The sequence below is a fragment of the Poecilia latipinna genome, unplaced genomic scaffold, assembly GCF_001443285.1.
Source record: "Poecilia latipinna isolate Pla-1442-1.1 unplaced genomic scaffold, P_latipinna-1.0 Scaffold1188, whole genome shotgun sequence".
NCBI classification, from domain to species: Eukaryota; Metazoa; Chordata; class Actinopteri; order Cyprinodontiformes; family Poeciliidae; genus Poecilia; species Poecilia latipinna.
Window position 1 is genome coordinate 449002 of NW_015113804.1, and position 15835 is coordinate 464836.

General features: G+C 41.8%; 1 protein-coding gene across 1 annotated transcript; it reads right to left on the reverse strand.

Moving 5' to 3' along the window:
* Positions 1 to 6318: 6318 nt before the first annotated feature.
* Positions 6319 to 15212, reverse strand: lfng (LFNG O-fucosylpeptide 3-beta-N-acetylglucosaminyltransferase). The gene is made up of 8 exons (XM_015053631.1): positions 14638 to 15212; positions 11371 to 11419; positions 11092 to 11194; positions 10848 to 11001; positions 10676 to 10761; positions 10061 to 10226; positions 9858 to 9943; positions 6319 to 9767 (listed from the first exon to the last, which is right to left on the reverse strand). The coding sequence occupies exons 1-8, from the start codon at positions 15037 to 15039 to the stop codon at positions 9701 to 9703; spliced, it is 1113 nt and encodes a 370-aa protein (XP_014909117.1). The 5' UTR covers positions 15040 to 15212; the 3' UTR covers positions 6319 to 9700.
* Between the last annotated feature and the right edge of the window lie 623 nt (positions 15213 to 15835).

Here is a 15835-nt window from a genome sequence, read left to right on the forward strand (position 1 = left end):
AAAGGAATAAATAAAAACAGAAGTTGGTCCAATTATTTGACGGTCTGTTATCTATCCTGGATTAAAGTCCTGACCTTGGTTCTCCTGCCACAATTCAAAAACATAACATAAGTTAATTGGTTCATTTAAATTTCCTTTAGATATCACTGGGAATAAACAGTGGATGGACAATGTCATGGCTACAATCACAGAAACAATATATACTATTACTTTAGAGGTTTTAACATATCAGGCTGTGATGAATATAATCTAAAAAGCCAAAAAATCTTTCTTTGTGAACAAAACAGATTTCCAACTAAAGCTTAATAATGGCCGTAAGTGTGTTACAAAAATGCAGAGTGCATACTACTCACAGGGATTATAACAAGGCTACTAAAGTTATATATACATCTGTTTGTTCACGTTGGATCTAAATGAGTGTAGGTATTTCTTATGCAGTGGTGCAGATGGAAAAAGCCAGACTTGTGTGTCTGACCTCGCCTCATCGACAGCAGGCGGGGAGGTCAGTGTCAGCGCCAGGCCACCAGTCTGGTTTTGTCACTTCCTTTGTGGCCCCAGACCAGCTGCTGTCCTCCAAAAACATACTTTCCAACTTTGAGGGTTGGAACAGAAAAATATCTTTCAACCTCACTTGTGCTCAGCTAAAAGTAGCTATTACTCATATTTTGAATTAAAAAAAAAAAAAAAAAAAAAGCAGCTCTGTAGAGCCTCCTCAGGTATTTAAAGCATCAGACACTGATAGACTGATGAGAGCATCTCCTGATCGCCTGCTGCTTGTTGTGGAAAAACTGAAGATCAAACAAAGCATAATGGAGGCAGGGAAGTTTTTACAGCCTGTTCAAAAACTCAGAGAACTGAACATGCAAATGAAATTTCACACGGCCCCACTGTTGAGGAAATTGAATTACCCTGCTTGTTGCTGAACTGGAGGAATGCATTACTAATGCTTTGAGGTGAAGAGCTGAATGGAGAAGAGGAGGAGGAGAAAGAAGGGGAGGAAGGGAGGGAGGGAGGGCTCCCCCCCTCCCCACACACACGGACACTTCCTGAGTTGGACTGGGCTCTCTGCCAAGCTGTCAGACCATGGCTCTCCTTCTTCTCAGTGTTGAGCAGCTGCAAGGCAGCAAATCAAGTAACACAAGTGAGATAACCCCCCCCCCCCACACACACACCCGTTTTCCCCCACATCAAGGCAATTCAACACTTCCATTTAAAAAAAAAAACAAAAAAAGAAAAGGCTTCGCTTTTATCAGACCCAAACACAAGGGAGACGGACGTCACCTCCGCCTGAGTCCTCTCTGACGGACCTCATGTCTAAAAGCCATTCTTCTGTCAAACAATAACGCTGTGACGATGTATCAGAGGACCAACTGTTTAAACGTGCGGCTTTTCCACGTGTTTGGGGAAAAACTGAAAATGTCTACGTTGTTGATTTTTTCTTGCAAAAGGTTCCATAAATATTTAGTGCCCCTGACTTTCTGACTGCATGTAGTTTCAGCTTATGTCAAAACATCAAGTAAAACATGAGTCTTGGTCATATTGTTCTCATTTTCCTCTCATACCTCAACTTACTGTCATCACAGTGAAGATAAAGCAGCAGACTACAAAGGCACCTCTTTATTTCTTCTTCAGATGGAGACAAAAAAAAAAAAAAAAAAGAAACAAACCGCCTGGCGGCCTATTGTGTCAAATTGTAAACAGCTGCCATGCTTGGGAAGGATGCACTTACTGTACAACAATGAGGAAAGCACATACACCACATATAACATTACTACACAATATACTCTCATGATTAGGTTTATAATCCTCATGAATGAATGAATGAAGTGACAGTGATTTAATATGATATTCTGATCATTGTATTAAAAATCAGCACTAATGCAGACAGTGAAAAACTGGATTGAACATAGAAAATGGGTCTGCAAACCTATCCTATTCTCTCCAACTCCCTGAGATTCGTCAACAGCCTCAGGGTCTTGTATTCGGCCCATTGTTGTTTATCGTGTACATGTTGTTCCTGGGGTCAATCTTTGACAAACATAATGGTCCGTATCATTACTTTGCCAACACTGAGGCCTAATTCTTGCCGGGTAATCTGTACAGCCGTGACCTCCTGACACCACAGCAAAGCTTTCTTTACAAAATTATGACCTGAATGAAGTTAAATCTTCCAAGTTTTATTGAAAATAAAACAAATGTGGTGTGGGAATTAGTGCCGTTATAAAATCCATTTCTTTCCAGCTAACTATTGTGAAACGAAAATCTTCCCGTCTTTCTTGAGAACTTTGCTTTACTAACCTACCATCTGGACTATTTTCAATCAGATCCGGCAGCCCTACAACATTTAGAACCTGTCAAGAACACCGTCACTCATCTATCTGGTTCTTATATCCCACTACGGATTTTAAATAATCTGTATCTTTCTCATTTACGCCGTTGAGGGCTCTCTCCTCAGTCAGCTCCATGATCCAAACTGAAATGTTGGGGCAATCGAGAATTGGCTTTTGGTTGCACCAAAAATTGTGAGCTACCTTAACTCCGAATATCCACGCTGCTCAGACCGTCATCTTAATTGCAGCGTCCCTCAAAGACACTTCTCTTTTCCTTCCCCTTGAATTCATAGAATATGCTGCTCTAAGTAGGTTTCTTGGATGTTTTTCTAATTTAGTTTCATTCTTATTTATTGTGTTTTACATAAAACAAGAGCGTAGCTTTCACGAGAAAGCTAACCAGCTTTCTCATGAAAAAGAAATCAGTGCGGATGATTTAGTTAACTGATCTATCAAAAACTGATCTGCTTGTCCTGAACCTGTTTTTGCGGCATAAACTGAAACCCTACATATTCAAGACAAGCGGTCCTCCGCATTTTTCAGGTCCTCAACTCAAGTGCTGCTTATGAAGTTCAAGTCTCTCTTCTTGTGGAGATATGTGATACCCCGGATTATGGGTAAACTCCTACTTGGTGGGTCTTTGTAGCACATGCTGAGAGGGATTAAGGCCTCTGCCAGTTGTTGTGAGATCAGTCCAGCGGGGCTTGTCCCGCCAGCTCTAATCCTGCAGACAATGCAGGCTGTTAATTGGAGACTGACTGATATAGCCAGAGAGTCATGAAGACAATGTGCAACTGGCCAGCGTCTCTGTAATCCCCTGCACCCTGTCCCTCAGAAGCATCCATCCACATGTATGCTTCGCCACATCCCCTCCACCGCCTCCCGCCCGTCCCCAAAAAAATGGGGCTTTCCATTTTCCTCTCAGCAGTTAGAGCCGCTCTTCTATTGTGAGTCAAACAAATGCAAGGCGTGTGGCTTTATAGAGATGTGAAATTTCACAATTCCCACTCAGAGATCTGATAGGTGGTGTAAAAAAGCACACAGAGGTGTTTGTGTTTTAAACGGGTCACAATGCAGAGTGTTAACAGGCTTGCTTGGGTTTCCTGCTGTTGCGACTGAATGCAGAGATATAAAACGAAAAAGAAAAAGAAAAAAAAAGTATTTAAAATGTACACCAACTCTGGTCGGAGAGCTTCTTCTACAGACATCAAAAAATAATTTACAGCCCTGAAATGATTAGCGACGCTAACATTCAGTTGTTTTGTAACTTTCAGCTGTTTTTACAACTGTAATCTGAGTCAATCCTTATTGAATTTCACGCCTTTGTGGTTGTATTTGAGCTTCAGCAGTCACTTGTGATATATGCTTAAATGTACTTGAGAAGTCAGTTTGTTTTCCACAACATGTTGTTTTTACTCTGACGTTTAATGGAGACACGGGCTGATGTAACGGAGCTGTAAAGAGCATGTTATGGCCATCACCTCCCGAGTTCAAACCTGCATTCCTCTGGTTTACTGATTAAAGTGTTTGACGTGAGCATCTAAAATCAGTCATAAAACCTAACTGCTCTCTCAGCTTGTCAGTTGCAACATAAACGACTCGTGTTTTGTGTTTAGTGTCTGGCCCATGTCCTCAGAGGAGACGCGTCTCCCAAAAGCGTGAGTCTTAAAGTAAGCGAGGCAGGTCATGCAGGCTTTCTGTGTGTGTTGTAAACATGGCATTCATGGTAGAGGCTCCTTTATCTGCGAAAAGAAATCAGCCGTAACACCGCCGCCTCAGCCTCAGCTCACTGGCAGGCAGGTGGCCGGATCAGCGGCGGCCGTCTGCAGTTGGATTTTTATGAGCTGCACATCTGTCGCCACATCCAGGATATGCAAAACAGCATTCCAGGGGATCCTTCCACTGCTTTGGATCTGTCATTATTTGGTTTCAGTTAAACCGCCGATTTACAGTTTTAATGAGTAATATCTCATTATGTTAATTTTCATTCAAGTTTGAGGCATTTTGATGGTCAGACTTTTGGTAGCTGCTCGAAACATGTTCAACTGTTCAACTGCCATGTCAGTCAAACATGTTTCAACTGACATTAAATGTTTGCACATTCAAGGGTCAAAGGTTTTTTGTGCAGTAAATAAAATGAGAACATCTTGAAACCATTTTTGAAACATTTTTCACATATCTCACGCAATTTACCTGGAAAACAAAGAATTAGTGTGAAAATATGGTCCCTCCTAAGTCACATTCAATAAACTGTAAAATCATATTTCCTCATATTTCTGTGGTGGTTTCATATAATCAAATTATACATTTTGTGTTTCCATTACCTGAAAGCAGAAAATCTATGACAGTTAACAAAAATAAAGGCTTGAAAGCATCAGTCTGTGTAACTGAGCGATAAAATGTGTTTCTTGGTGAAACGAAATTAATGTATTTTTCAATAATATCCTAATTGTGTGTATATAAAGATGTACACACAATCTTTATAGTAATCTGTTAGCGTACAGGTGTAGACCATAAACTAATAGTTTGTTGAAGCACTTTTTCATTCTACTTTAGCATTACTACTATTAGCATTAATTTGCTAATAGTCCATCAGCTTCCTTCATCATTTGCCCACTCTGCCTGGTAAATATTTTCCAAATCTAGCGGATCTTGAGAAATCTTCTTGTCCTCAGCTCTGCTTTATTTAATCATGGACTCCAGATGAGCCATTCCAAAGATGTCATTTCTTTTCTTTGAAGGTATTCTGCAGTTATTCAAATGGAAACCCCTCTGCGTTTAAACCTTTCCATCTTATTGTACTCTGCTCCTGACTGATACCTTTATACAATGAGATCATTTTGATCCTTTGGGAGCTGTCTCAAGACTACAGATGCAGCTAATGGACACAAATAAGCAAATTTGAAGAAAACCCTCACTTCTAAAGCCAAAGCTTATTTCAGTGTAAACAGATTCACTGTAGCTGATGTTTAGCTGGAGACTAAATATTTGAAAGCAGATTAAAAGGTGCATAAAACAAAGTATTTATCTAAGGGTGCACACTCTTATTTAAGCCGCTTATTGCACCTCATCACTTTTTTTTTTTTTTTACATGATCAAGGAGAAATATCACATTAGTTAATTCACGATTAAATTCTAATCAGTTTATTAAGTGCAGATTCACAATAAACGTAAGTAAGTACAACTTTCACAGGTCAAAATCAGCAAACGTTTTTACAAAATAAACAAAGCATTCCAAAATTATCCCCTTTTGCGGAACATAAACAGCAATTTCACATGAGTGCGTGTACATCTTTGAGATCCACTGCATAAGGGGCACAAATTAGCCAATCATAAATCATTTCCAGTGAGTGGCTCCTCTCTCTCAGTCCTCTGTCCAAACTGTGAGGAGGAAAAACGTGGCCTGAGCTCGGCGTACAGACTGAAAATGCTAATAGCTCACGCTTAAAAGCTCAGTCAGGCAGGATTGCTCCGCAGCTGGTATGGAAACAGCCTTAATTGCAATAGCAAACAACACTGCAGGGAAGATAAACAGTGGAAAACCACCAAAGGACAATAATCATGTAACGGCTGTTATGCATTCAAAAGCTGCTCGCAGATGTTTGTGTATTTGACAGATTATTGATGTCGAGGGATCACCAATCGGTCCAAAGCTGTCACATATCTTATTTCCCTGTTTTGTAGCAACCTAAGATGAATAAAACTATATGAAATGTTGTTTAGAATGGGAGATTATGGAGATTAGAGGTAGATTAGACCAAGACATGCATGTTTTGTTGTTGATATAAAAACTCGTCTCTTTTGTAAGCAAATATCACACTGTTTTTTATCTGATTACTGTTTTTACATTCAAAGACTGTCATACCTAAGCCACATGCTGTGTTTCCCAGGGTTTCTGTGCCAGAGGGCAAATCTCTCTCTTCCTTCTGTTTGTAAAACACATTTGTCTCTGAAACAAACCGTAAAAGATGCCTTGATTTCTTCTTTTTTTTTTCTTTTGCAAATTCGATACGCCGATGAGGCAAACTTTTTTTTTGTTCGCATTTATACAAAACTTTCTATGAGTCAACACGTAGAAAAACTGTTTGAACATGAGCTGCAGACACTTGAAAGGCTTTAGCTTCTTTCCCACTGTACATCTCTGAAGGACAAAGCTGTGATTATGGTTTGTGGTTAGGATGTTTGCTGCAAGTAATTTGTCTCCCATGCATCGCTTTGATGATGAATCTTCAGCTGTGCATCAGCCAGCTACTCCCATTTCCTGTGAAGCACCTTATCATTTTTTCTTTCTTTTTTTTTTTGTATTATTGCTTTAAAATATTAGTGTTAAAGTCTTCTGTGTGCTTACCCGGTAAACCAGTGAACAAATGCCCTCTGTAGTGTCACAATTCCCCAAAACAAACAGTCTTTGCAGCCAGCTCAGAGTCTCTTTGCTGTTGTTTGGGTTTTTTGACTGATTTCTCCAGCAAAAGCCATCTAGTTCCGGGATTTGCGCAGTTCTCCATACATGTTTAATGATGTTTAGGTTTATGGACTGTTGCCGTTCTGGCAAAGACCCTGCCATCCCCCCCAGCTTCCTGCAGCAGTTATTTGTTTTAGGAGTTTATCTCTAATCATTTTTGTGGAACACTGGATCATGATTATTGTTTATATAAATCCATCCCAGAAGTTTAGGTGGGAAAACTTATTAGTGTGCTTTGAAAGAGAGTCTTTCTTTTACAGTTACAGCTAATACAGTATTTAAGTAGAAATGCATACAAAATGTTTTTAATATAACACTTTTCTCTTGTTGATATGCAGTAAATTGTTTTTTTAATCTATTATATTAGACAGAGTCTAAAGAAGCAAAAAATAAACAATCATAATGTTCTCTCATCCATGTTGATACACTTTTTTGTTCTTCCAAAACAAGCAAATATGTAGAAGAAATCATGTCTATCAAACAGTGCAAGCAACACATTTAGGTTGGGGTGATTTCTTTTTATCTTTACTGCACTGTAGGAATGCCACAAGGATCTATTCTTGGATCATTTTAATACTTCTTATTATGCATATTTATTATATACTACCAGATGCATGCACATATGCGTGACTGTGTATATTTGTGATTGTGATTATTTTGTCATTAATGAAACAAGTGTCTTCCATATTTGTACATTTATGGTTCATCTTGAATGATATTTGAAGGATCATGAAACTCATGTCCTCTGTGTTTCAGCTTAACGTTATTATTTTTCTCAGGTTTCTGATTCATCCGTGTGGTTTTATTCAAAGTCTATCCATTAGTAGACAATATTTTATTTTATACTAACTAATTAACTCATGCCATTCTAGTGTCATGCCATAACATTGCCTGATGAATATATTTCTGTACATTTAGAGGATCTAATAGTGTTAATAAATGTAATTATACTGGTAGAAAAACTATACACAAACTGTGCAGAAATATTTTTTGTTTTAACTGTAACTAAATTTAGAGGCAACTTATTTTAAGTTTTGCAATGGTTAACATGCCTGCTTTCTTCACCTTGACCACTAGATGTCACTAATTATTACACACTGTTCTTTTAACTTAAAGTGGTTTTTTTATGCAAATTTGGCAGAAACAATAGTCCAACTGTAAATGCATAAGGAGAAGTAAATACATGTCAAGCGAGAAGAAAAATAAAATTAAAGTAGATTGTTTAATATTATACTCAACAGCTTCCCCTTGAGCGTGAGATACCACTTCTGGTTTTGCATCAACTTGCTCCCATGTTTACATAAAACTTGCCTGCAGCTAGTTAAAAAAAAAAAAATTCTATATAAACTCTGACAAAACTAAAGTAACAACATGACAACTGTGTAAAAGGTTCCCAGTGGTTATGCACTTTTATTCAACTTTTCGGGTCCCACCGTGGGTCCCTTGGCGGTTAATACCAGGATCAGCTCATAATCCCTGAGAAGTCAGATGTGGGAATGAACTGCTAAAACCCTCCAGATACTGGAGAATAAACACCAGTCATCTAGCACAGTTCAAGGCAATAGCAAAAAATAAAAAATAAAAAAATAACACAAACCCTGGCCAAGTCCTTTAAAATCGGCGTAAACCACGATGAGAACGTTACATTCTAAGCATACACAATCACTACTCTTTTTAAACAAAGGTGCAGTATACAATACCGCCATAAAGATGAAACCCAATATGGGTGAGAGAGGACACGGAGGGATCAAAACACCTCCATGTGGAAACACTGACGCTGCTCTCACCTCAACAATAACCAGCTGGATTTATGTGTAAATAAGGACCAATTGTGCTGACAATAACAGATAAACTCCTAATGCTTTTTTGTGCAAGCCACAATAGACACGAGCAGATGTTGCCGTTTCTTGGCTGTTTTAGCCAGCGCTTCTCCGCTGTGAGGGGGTCTGTAGAGGTGAGGTGCAGACGTCAGGTCATTTGAAACACAGCTGTGCAATTCTTAAAACAACATAAAACCTTTTCAAAGCAGATTGTAGCTTTCCCCCCGCCTCCCCCGAAACACAATCTCTTCCACTCATTGCTTTTCCCTGATTGTAACTAATGCAAGGAGTGTTATTAATTACATAGACATGAATAGGGAAGTTAGTCTCTTAGGGGGTTATTTTTGTTCTCCTTGGAATCAAATCTAAAGTATGTCTTAAAAGTACATAAACTCAGTCAGTTAATCATAAAAAAGTCTCTTTTTTTTCTAAAATAAGGGGTGGAAAGTGCTTTGTTCTGACATACTTCAGATTAGGTCCCTCAAAAGAAAAAAAAAATGCATTTGGAAATCTGCCAACTGCCAGCTCAGGTTGTGGGAAAAGTAACACTGTTCATGTAAAATTGCAGCAAAATCTTCATCTCAGAGCATTTATCCGGAGTCATTTAGACTAGAACTGAATGCAAATGTCAGGAAGAAAAATGTTCACGCTATAAAGTATCTCGTCAAAAACATACCTGAGTGGCATTACAGTTTTTAACGGAAAAAATAAAAAATATAGTGCTGGCAAAAAAAGGCTTGAATATATGAGAATACATTCTATGAGAATTTCTGATGCATTTACAAGCAACATTTACATCACAAAAAGCACGAGTGATTGCCTGCAAAGCTAAATGGCAAAAGCTACTTCCTTCCTACAGACGCACTCCTCCGCCCCAGCGTTTTGGGGCGGAGTTGTGGCCCCGGAGAGGAAGAAAAAGAGTCCAAAGAAGGGCCGCACAGCAGCTTAGTACAACAATTCCAGACCATGCACGGCTGCGGCGTCAATGCGGCAGCAACACGGTCTCATACGAAAAAGAACACTGGTCCCCGTGAGCGTTTCAGATACCGAGGCGCGACGGGGACGAGGATGAGAAAGGAGCGGTCACCCTAGAAGGCAACCTGAGGGGGACACCATGGAGTGTCTGGGTACAGCAGACAGTGCACAGATTTGAACCTGGGAAGTGCAGAACGGAGAACTGAATCAGTGGAAATGCAGAAACGTGTCAAATATCTGCAAAAATGTGAAGCGGAAAAACGTCCCCACCTTGATGGATCCTCCTCCACAGGAAAAGCCCCTTTCAAGCTGATGATATTGCTTTTATTTTCAAACATCCCATAACTGAGAGTTATCTGGAAGCAGAAGGAAAAAAAAAAAAAAAAAGATTATAAACATTTTATCCAAATTTAACCTGCACATGCATGTTTTAAGAACAGAAAAAGAAAACAAATATCCTATAAGGGTCTCACCTGTTTGTGAATCTCAGATCGGGACACCTGTTGCAGGTTTTCCAGGTGGGAGTGAAACAAGCTGCTTCGGGTCAGAGGGACTCCCAGAACCGACTCAATGATGTAACCGATGGTGCAGTCATCGGGCAGACGGATCTTCTCTGCTGTGTTCATAAAGTGGCCACCACTGAGAAAAGAGAAAGAGAAAAAACAAAGGTGAAGACTAAACACAACTCATGCTTTTCTCTGTTAACTCATTTCTCAAAATGAGATACTCTCACAATGTTCAGTCCCTCTACTGAGGTGTGTTTAAAACCAGATATTTACATATCATGTATATAAACACATAACCTCTTCTTTTTTTTAACCAAATATGAACATTTTTTGGCACCAAATGTGCACATCAAACCCAGAAGTAATGCAAAAAACAGTTTGTGTATGTGTTGGTATACTAACATGGGCTGAAATGCCACTCAGAGTAGAAAAAGAACCTATTCATCAAAGAATGGAGTAACATTGCAAATGAAAATAACATTGGTGATCTTAATAAAACAGAAGAAGTTCAGTCTGATTTCACGCCAGAAAAAGATGATGTGTCTTTTTATTCACTGGTTTTAACAGTAAATATATTCTCACCTGGCCCACGGGCTCATCTTCAGCGCCAGACCCCGGCTCACACAGAAGCCAGCTCCTCCCGTGGCAAACCAAAAGTTGACTGGTTTCTAGTTTAGGAATAAAACTGACAATTACTACATTGCCGTTTCTTTAAAACAGCAACATCACAAAGGGCAACAATGCTTTATCGTACCATTTTGTTGTCGCCCAGCCTCTCTGTGGCCTCTATCGGCCGGTCCAGACTCGGTTTACCGATGTACAAATCCTGGGTGTGGGGGTACTGAGACAAGTGCTTCACGAGAGTCCGAACATTCACGTAGTTATCGTCGTCTACGTGACAGAACCATCTGTGAAGCAGGAAAAGCAAAACAAGAGATGAGATGCAATCATCTTCAGACTATTAATGCACGAGCCCATCCTCGGGCAGCAAGGCTTACTTTTTTCCTGACTCAATAAACTTGTCATATTCCACCGCCATCTTGCAGGACAAAGCTTGCCGACTATGAGCGGCAGAGCAGTTGGTGTTGATTGCGTGACTTCCTGCAGGAGCAAAATGACCGAAACAGAAATAGTTTTATTGTGAGACTGCACAATCAAAGGAAACTGAGAAAAAGAAAAAAAAAATTAATAGCTTTCATAAAATCTATTTAGTAGTTAATGAAATGTCCTTTCAAACAAAAAACATCTCTGTTGACGAATTTCCACATACAACTCACCGATTTTCTTCTTTAGCTCATCATCTTCACCGTCTGTGAAGATGTAAGTCTGTGGACAAAGAGAAGTCATGGATAAGATGACTTGGTCCAAATATAAAACAGGAATAAAAAAACACTTTGGCTAATTATGTAGAGCTTTCACACAATCAAAAGCAAAACAAAATCCCGCTTCCTCGCATCAAGCCGCTGCGATTAGCATCAATCAACTTGTCTTTTATGCAGTGGAAAACACACTGCGTTAAACAGCCCCTTGCTCTAATAAAGGCCTTTTGTCCTGCATTTTACTCTCTCCATGGCAACCATACAGCTGCCCTGAAGCATCCCAGACAACCGACAAAGGAGGAGGCAGACTGTCCGCCTCCCAGACACACACCCCACATCACGTCCACCCTTGGACCAGCCAGCTTGCCCTGCTATACGGAGCCTCGCAGTGTTTACTCTCCTGAAACAGTGGCGTAACAAAAAGTTACAGCCAACACTCCATCGTCTTTGTCCTGGAAGGTGTGTGACTGAGGGACTCATAACGTCTGAGGAGTTTTAACCTCGAGACTGCAGGCACTTGTTGAATGTAGCAATTAGTCATAAAAAGGGTGAGCAACAAAGGCGCCACCGATATCTCCCACAGAGCAGGTGCAAGCTGCTCAATGAGTATGATGAAAGGGCCTGAGGCCGCAGGCTTTATAACCGCCAGGGGTATGTTTACTCTTCACCTCAGGTGAGGCAGCACCTGCCGAACATCACGCCACCTTATCAAGGGCACGCGTCTAGACACGCCGGGTCGTGGTGCCTCACGACAGGGCGCTTTGTGTCAGCCAGGGCCTCGATCGTGCATCCGCAGTTAAAGATCTATTTCTCTACGCAATAAAGGATGCAAACAGAGGCTACCGCAGGACTGTTCGGAGCAAATTCTGAGCAGATGTTTTTTTTTTCTTTTTCTTCCCCTTTTTATGCTAAAAGCAGAGAGACTGTATTTGTTTAGGACAGGGTGGTGGTTTCAGTGGCGAGGGGATCACAGGCTGGCGCTGTTTGCTTTAAAAGCTCGATGAATAGATGGCCTAATCACTGAGGCAGCTGCCAGAGCTGCCAGGGCACTGACAGAAAGAAAGATGGAGGGAGGAAAGGGTGGGGTGGGGGGGATCTCACCACTGATTAGTAAATCGAAAACCGTGTGTGGCCATTCACCCCCTGTTCCTCCTCATCCTGCCTCTCTCCCCCCCCCTCACTCCCTCTCCTGCTCTGAGCCCCAAACGCAGCCAGAGGCTCTTGAAGAGAACAATGCGGAGAGTTTTCATGCTGGGTAAAGGCTCCGCTGGGTAAATTCTGAGCATGTTTGCCTGCATTTGCATACAGCTGCAGGAGTTAAGTGAAGAGAATGCACTTTAGGGAAGAGCTTCTGCTGCCATTGTTGGATTCCTGGAGCTTAAAGGTACAGCTGCTTTCACAGAATATGAAATCCAACCAAAAAGAGGAGGGGGGGGGGATTCTAAATGTTTGGTTGTTAAAGTAGAGACAAGAAACAAAAGAGAAAATGAAAAAGAGGGGAGTGGATACGGTGCAATCCAGAGCACAGGAAGGGGTTGCACGAACGGCCCTGTCTGAGCTGAACGTGGTGCCTGGCTGGCTGCCTCCAGCTCCACAGGAAGGAAGGCCACCAGGCTCCCTTCGTTCCACCAACCACCTCCACCCTGACTCCTTCCCCTCTCTGTTCTGCAGCCTTTCAGCACTTTTTGTCAGGACAAATGAGCTGGAAAACAATTCAGGGATACGTTAGAGGCGTGATGCGTCCACGCTTTGCCTCTGTGCCAAGGCCGACCACTTGTACTTTACAGCCTCATGCTGAAGCCAATTTATTAACTCGGCTACGGAAATATTTATAATAAAAATGTTCGAGGCTCATACGGGGAGACTTTTGGTTTCGAGACTGCAACTTCATTTGAATATAAATTTTTTTAAAAAATGTCCCTTTGCATAGACAGCAGTGCAAGGAAGTGAAATCGTCTAGCAAGAGATTAGCATAAACAATAATCCAAACTTCACAGATGCTCGTCAGCTGACCGTGAGAATCAAACCTCTGCTGATGAGGACGGCCATATGCACACGGTGGGAACTCTGAGCATCATATGGCCGGCATTAAAGCCGTTCTTTGTTCCGTCTCCCCCTGACCACCTGGCACCCTTCCTCCAGAAACTCCCTCCTGCATTGTGCTGCTCAGTCTATCCTTTTTGTCCTTGCGGGATCCCCACTCCTCCCACCTGCCTGTCCCCCTCCATCCCCCCAGCTGTATGCCTATCAGTCATGCTGTTACCTCTGGATGATGCAGTTCACTAACATGATCCACGACAGAGCTGCAAGCCAATTAGCACATGTCGCGAGATGCCGAGGGTGTGTTCAAGCCTTTAATGGGAGATGTTCAAACAGTTCCGGCTAATGATTTCTCCTGCTCTAAGATGTTAGAGCCAGTAGTGACTGATGGGTCAGTGTCGTTACAGATGGTGATTCAAGCATGTTCTGAAAGTGGAGTGCATCAACATGCAGGATAAAATCACTTTTGATATGCTTTCTTCAAAAAAAAAAGAAATAAAAGGCCTCTCTTTGTGCACCAGTGTGCAAACCTGCCTGCAGATGCACCGCTTTTGTCCCAGGCATCCCCTCTCATCAAACCCCCATTTTCCCATCCCTTCCCAGTGTGCCTGAACCAGACTCAGTTCCCATGTTCCCATGGAGAAAAAGAGAGAGAGAGAGAAAGAGGGAGAGAGAGAGAGAGAGAGAGAGAGAGAGAGAGAGAGCTGGGAAAGCCTCCCCCCACCCCCCACTCCTCTTCTTGTTCAGTAAGATGCTTTGTTAGTCCTGGAAAAGGGGAACAGAGCTGGAGTCGGTTCTGTGAAGCATCCATTGCAGCAGCGGCATTCACAGGGACACCGAAGAATAGGAGGGATAATAGGCAGTGGGGAGGCAGAGAGGAGGAGGTGGGAGGAAGAAGAGGGAGGACAGGGGGTCCTGAAATTGCTCCCTCCGTTCTCAGGGACATCATTCAGAGGAGAATAAAAAGTGAAAGAGTTGCAGAAACTTAGCACCGTTTACAGGAACCGCGAGGATATTTAAGTGTGCCAAAAGGTGACAAGAGGAACAAAGCAGCACCTAAAAACATTAATCGCCAAAGATTTTAATATTTAATTGAAGTTGAATCACCTTCATTGACAGCTTGCACATTGCTGTTAACAAACTAATTAGTATGAAAAAAAAAAGAAGTCAGGAATGCTTTTTCACCTGTTGCATGTTCCTAGAGATCCACGTCTCCAGCAGCAGGTTCAGCCTGGACTGGTGGAACTTCTTGGTTGTCTTCACGGCGATGAAGATATCAGCCGCGCTGATGTCCTCGGCCGGAGGGGGGTCCGAGGCGGCGGCTGAGGTCCGTGCGGGCTTCTCCACCTCCCTGCGTCCCCGGGCCAGCTTGGTGAAGTAGGTCGAGAATCCTTTCTTATCCTGGGCGCGCGGTGCGCTGTCCTCCTGCGCGGAGCGCGCAGCTGCGTCCTCTCCATCCGTCTCCTCGGCCACCTGGACGCGGTGATGCTGCACAGCGACCAGCAGCAGCAGCAGCAGCAGCAGCAGGCAGAGGCATCCCGTGGAGGCTACGGAGATCGCTGTCTTTTTCCCATTATTTTTCGGCATGATTAAAACTTCAAAAGAAACTTCAAAAAAACAAAACAAAACAAAACATAACAAAAAAAACTATGAAGCGGCGCAACGTGCAACTGATGCCAAGTCCATATGGTGTTGCTCCTCCTCAGCGAAACACAAACTAAAACACAGAAACTCCTTTAGAGATCATAGCAAATGAGTAGCTCCATCGTAAAGTGGGGGTATTTAAAATCTCTCACAGTGGCCACGCCTTCTGGGAGGTCTGTGAATCTGACATGCAAGCCTGTGATGGTTCATTGGGCGGGGTTTGGTTTGGTGTCTGGGTCTGCGGCTTAGCTGCAGTTTTCAAGATCTCACAAGAAAAAGTTTGACCTTAGAAAATCCTGAATTTCGGTCATCAAAGAGCAACGTGTACAGGAGGAGCTATTCATGTTGATCAAAAGTTAGGAAAGACAAGATTTTAAAAAGATGTCCACTCAGCTACTTAAGGGCTGCAGACTTGCTTTTCATAAAACCTAAATAAACCATAATGGTATTTCCACTGTTATTCAAAAGCTTCTGGGGCTATGCCCCTGTATATATTGGGACTGATAATAAAAAAAAATTAATTGAAAAATGTGTGTTTTTCACAACACAGCTGTGTCCACACTGTGGACACAGCTATGGATGAATTTCATTTAAGTAAAAAAAAAAAAAAAAATTGGCGAAAATGGCATGTTTCACCTTTCCCCCCAAAAGAATTATTCATGTTTGAAACCCTATTTGTCCCTGGATTAAGAAACAATTGGATTCTTCGATTTAAGGGAATGGAATAATCTTTCCTTAG